The sequence below is a fragment of the Otolemur garnettii genome, unplaced genomic scaffold (assembly GCF_000181295.1).
Source record: "Otolemur garnettii isolate 467f Iridium unplaced genomic scaffold, OtoGar3 scaffold00245, whole genome shotgun sequence".
Taxonomy (NCBI): domain Eukaryota; kingdom Metazoa; phylum Chordata; class Mammalia; order Primates; family Galagidae; genus Otolemur; species Otolemur garnettii.
In genome coordinates, this window is record NW_003852640.1 from 54507 (window position 1) to 58499 (window position 3993).

At 49.4% G+C, this 3993-nt stretch overlaps 1 protein-coding gene across 1 annotated transcript in view; it reads left to right on the top strand.

Moving 5' to 3' along the window:
* The window catches only part of RPL8 (ribosomal protein L8), a 3996-nt gene extending 1510 nt beyond the window's left edge, over nt 1-2486 (top strand). Inside the window, exons 5-6 of the mRNA XM_003802335.3 lie at nt 549-664; nt 2293-2486. Coding sequence (XP_003802383.1) covers nt 549-664; nt 2293-2451 — 275 coding nt within the window. The 3' untranslated portion in view covers nt 2452-2486. The remainder of the gene's footprint in view (nt 1-548; nt 665-2292) is intronic.
* Nucleotides 2487-3993: the final 1507 nt, after the last annotated feature.

Consider the following 3993-nt stretch of genomic DNA (forward strand, 5'->3'; position numbering starts at 1 on the left):
CAAGCGAGTCTCCTGCCTCAGCCTCCCAAGTAGCTGGGACTACAGGCGCCCGCCACAACGCCTGGCCATTTTTTGGTTGCAGCCATCATTGTTGTTTAGCGGACCTGGGCTGGGGATTCGAACCCGCCACCTTAGGTGTATGTGGCTGGCGCCTTAGCCGCTTGAGCCACAGGCGCCTAGCCGAGGCTCTGGAACTTGTGTTCACAGAACAAGCAAGGCTGACCTGTTAGGCTGGCTCAGCTGCCCTGCTGGGTGGGTGAGTGATCTGCCTGGTGTCTCAGACATGATGAAGTGGTGGGGTGGGTGAGAACCTTGGTTTGCCTGCCCAGTGTGAGGAAGCTAGATGTCTGCACACAAAATGTAAAGGGGCTTCCTAAGGTGGAGGATGGTGGGTGTTCTGCTTGGTCATTGGTGACGCTATATGATGGTAAAGTACAACTACCAGGTAGCTGGCAAGAACGGGAGCAGGTAGTGCTCTGACAAGAGGGTCTTGCAGTGCTAGGAATAGTGTGACGCTCAGCCCTGAGGTACCTGACCGTCCCCTACAGGTGTGGTGGCTGGAGGTGGCCGAATTGACAAACCCATCCTTAAGGCTGGCCGAGCATACCACAAATACAAGGCAAAGAGGAACTGCTGGCCCCGTGTACGGGGTGTGGCCATGAATGTAAGTAGGCCAAAAATGTGGGGTGGTGTGTTTTTTCTATTCTTTTTTATCTTATTATTTTTTGAGGCAGAATCTTTGTCACTCTTAGAGTGCTATGGCATCATAGCTCACAGCAACCTCTAACTCTTGGGCTCTAGTAGCTGGGACTACAGGTGTCCACCACAACACCTGGCTTTTTTTTTTTTTTTTTTTTTTGAGACAGTCCCACATTATCACCCTTGGTAGAGTGCCATGTTATCACACTGCTCACAGCAACCTCCAACTCCTGGGCTTACGCAATTCTCTTGCCTCAGCCTCCTGAGTAGCTGGGACTGCAGGTGCCCGCTACAACGCCTGGCTATTTTTTTGTTGCAGTTTGGCTGGGGCTGGGTTTGAACCCGCCACCCTCAGTATATGGGGCTGGCACCCTACCCACTCAGTCACAGGCAATGCCCAACACTTGGCTATCCTTAAAGGCAGGGTCTCGCCCTTGCTCAGGCTGGTCTTAAACCTGTGAGCTCAGGCAGTCTACCTGCCTCGGCCTCCCAGAGTGCTAGGATTACAGGTATGAGCCAAGGCACCCAGCCTCTTTTGAGACAGAGTTTCACTTTGTTACTCTGGGTAGAGTGCTATGGTATTATAGCTTACAGCAACCGTTTCAAAAATTCTTGAGCTTGAGCAATCCTCTTTTCTCATCCTCCAGAGTAGCTGGGACTATAGGTGCCCACCACAATGCCTGGCTGTTTTTGGAGGTGGAGTCTTGGCTGTTGCTCAGGCTGGTCTCATAGTCCTGAGCTAAAGCAATCTGTCTGTCTCAGCCTCCCAGTGTGCTGGGATTAGAGGCATAAGCCACCACGCTCCATCCCTGTTTGAGCTTGAGATTTTATCTTACATGGGTCTTTTTTTTTTTTTTTTTTTTTGAGTCAGAGCCTCAAGCTGTCACTCTGGGTAGAGTGCTGTGGCATCACAGCTCATGGCAACCTCCAACTCCTGGGCTTAGGCGATTCTCTTGCCTCAGCCTCCTGAGTAGCTGGGACTACAGGTGGCTCACCACAGTGCCTGGCTATTTTTTTGTTGCACTTAGGCTGAGGCTGGGTTTGAACCTGCCACCCTTGGTATTTGGGGCCAGTGCCCTACTCACTGAGTCACAGGCGCCACCCACGTCTATGATTGTTAATCTCCCATTTTCAAATTTGTATTAAGTGCAATGAGATGCTAGTTTTTCCAACTTACTGTACTATACTTAAGAGAATGTTTTTCCAAGTTTATCCAGGTTGTTACAAAAGATGCAAAAGTTCTCCTTCTTTAAAATGTCTTGTCTTTTCTTTAGGGAGGAATAGTATTCCATGGTGTACATGTACCACAGTGTATTAATCCACTCGTGTTGGGGCACTAGGGTTATTTCTACATCTTTGCCATTTGTGAACTGAGCAGCTATGAGCATTTGAGTGCAAATGTTGGGGGAGGGGCAGTGTTTGAGCTAGAGTAGCCACACAGCAGGCTAGACAAGTCCTTTCCAGGCGTTTCTTCACCCTATGGTAGAGGTATTTGTAATGGGTGGTGGGTTGTACTCTGAGGGCTGTTAATCCTCCTCGCCTTCCTGAAATTGGTGGGGTCACTACCATTTTAACTTCATCCTCTGCCTGCAGCCTGTGGAACATCCCTTTGGAGGTGGCAACCACCAGCACATTGGCAAGCCCTCCACTATCCGCAGAGATGCCCCTGCTGGCCGTAAAGTGGGTCTCATTGCTGCTCGCCGGACTGGACGTCTCCGGGGAACCAAGACTGTACAGGAAAAAGAGAACTAGGACAGAAGATTTAATAAAGCTTGTCCTTAACACCATTAGGCTGTGCATTCCATGGTTTCAGAGAGGGGTTTCAAAGACTGCCAGGAAGCTGTAGTTGTTACAGGGAAGAGGAAGGTGCAGTAGACCACCAGTGAGAAATGGGAGCTCTGATGGAGAAGGCTGTGATTAGAGGTGTGGATACCCTGGGCCAGAGGCTTCCTTTTTCATGGAGAGGACCAAGAAATTGGTACCCTGGACCTGGCACATAGGTGGATTAAAGAGCTCATTTTGCAAATTAGGAAACTGAGGAATGGGAAATAGATTAGAACCCAATCCCTAGCTTGGTGCTTTATTCTTCCTTGGTATGGAGACTCACACCAGTTGTCATGAAGACTCTCAGTGGGCTCGGCGCCTGTGGCTCAAGCGGCTGAGGTGCCAGCCACATACACCTGAGGTGGCGGGTTTGAACCCCCAGCCCGAGCCCACCAAACAACAATGATGGCTGCAACCAAAAAATAGCTGGGCGTTGTGGCGGGCGCCTGTAGTCCCAGCTACTTGGGAGACTGAGGCAGGAGACTCGCTTGAGCCCAGGAGTTGGAGGTTGCTGTGAGCTTGATGCCATGGCACTCTACCCAGGGGGACAGCTTGAGGCTCTGTCTCAAAAAAAAAAAAAAACTCTCAGTGACTCTTAACAGGCTCACTGCTAACTTGTCCAGCTCCTGAAGAAGCTGTCTCAGGATCTGTTGCCAACATCCTTCCCCTCCCTGTCTCTCTCTTTTTTTTTTTTTTTTTTTGAGATAGTCTTAATCACCCTGGATAGACTGCCATGGGGTAATGCAGGGGTTCTCAAACTTTTTAAACAGGGGGCCAGTTCACTGTCCTTCAGACTGTTGGTGAGCTGGATAAATGTCCTAGGCGAGCCTCAGTTTGAGGACGCCTGGGGTAATGGTTCACAGCAACTTAAAACTTTTGAGCTCAAGCAATCCCCACTCAGGTTTTGGAAGTGCTGGGATTACAGGTGCTAAGCCATAGTGCCAGGTCTGCTTCATGCATTTCTACCCATGGTGGGGAGTGGGTAGTCACTTCAAGGGACATGGTTCCTTTCCCTCTGGGTTGAGTTTCATGCCCTCTTTAGCCTGCTAGTGACAAGTGAGGTTGAGGATGATGTGTAATGGGTGTGAACTCCCTGGTTGGAATTGAATTATTTGCTGAACTAAATAATGAACAAATGCAATATATATATATGGGAGTCCCAGGCCATTTGAGAATCTGCCTATGTTCCTAGAGTCCCACATTGGACTTCAGGGAGTTGGCACCTGGCTCTTCCAGTGTATCAGTCCACTTGTTGACACCCTCAGTCCTAAAACACATGGCACCCTCGGGTAGAGAAACCCATGGGAACAGAAGCCTCAAAGTTGCATTAACTTGCTTCCGCGTTTAGAGGCAGTGATAGTAGGCATGATGTTTCTCTACCAAGAGGTTCCTGAGAAACACCGTATGTTAGAAACAAGAAAGGTGACATGGTTAGGGTGTGTGGAATTGAGTTTCTTCTTTCTTTTTTTT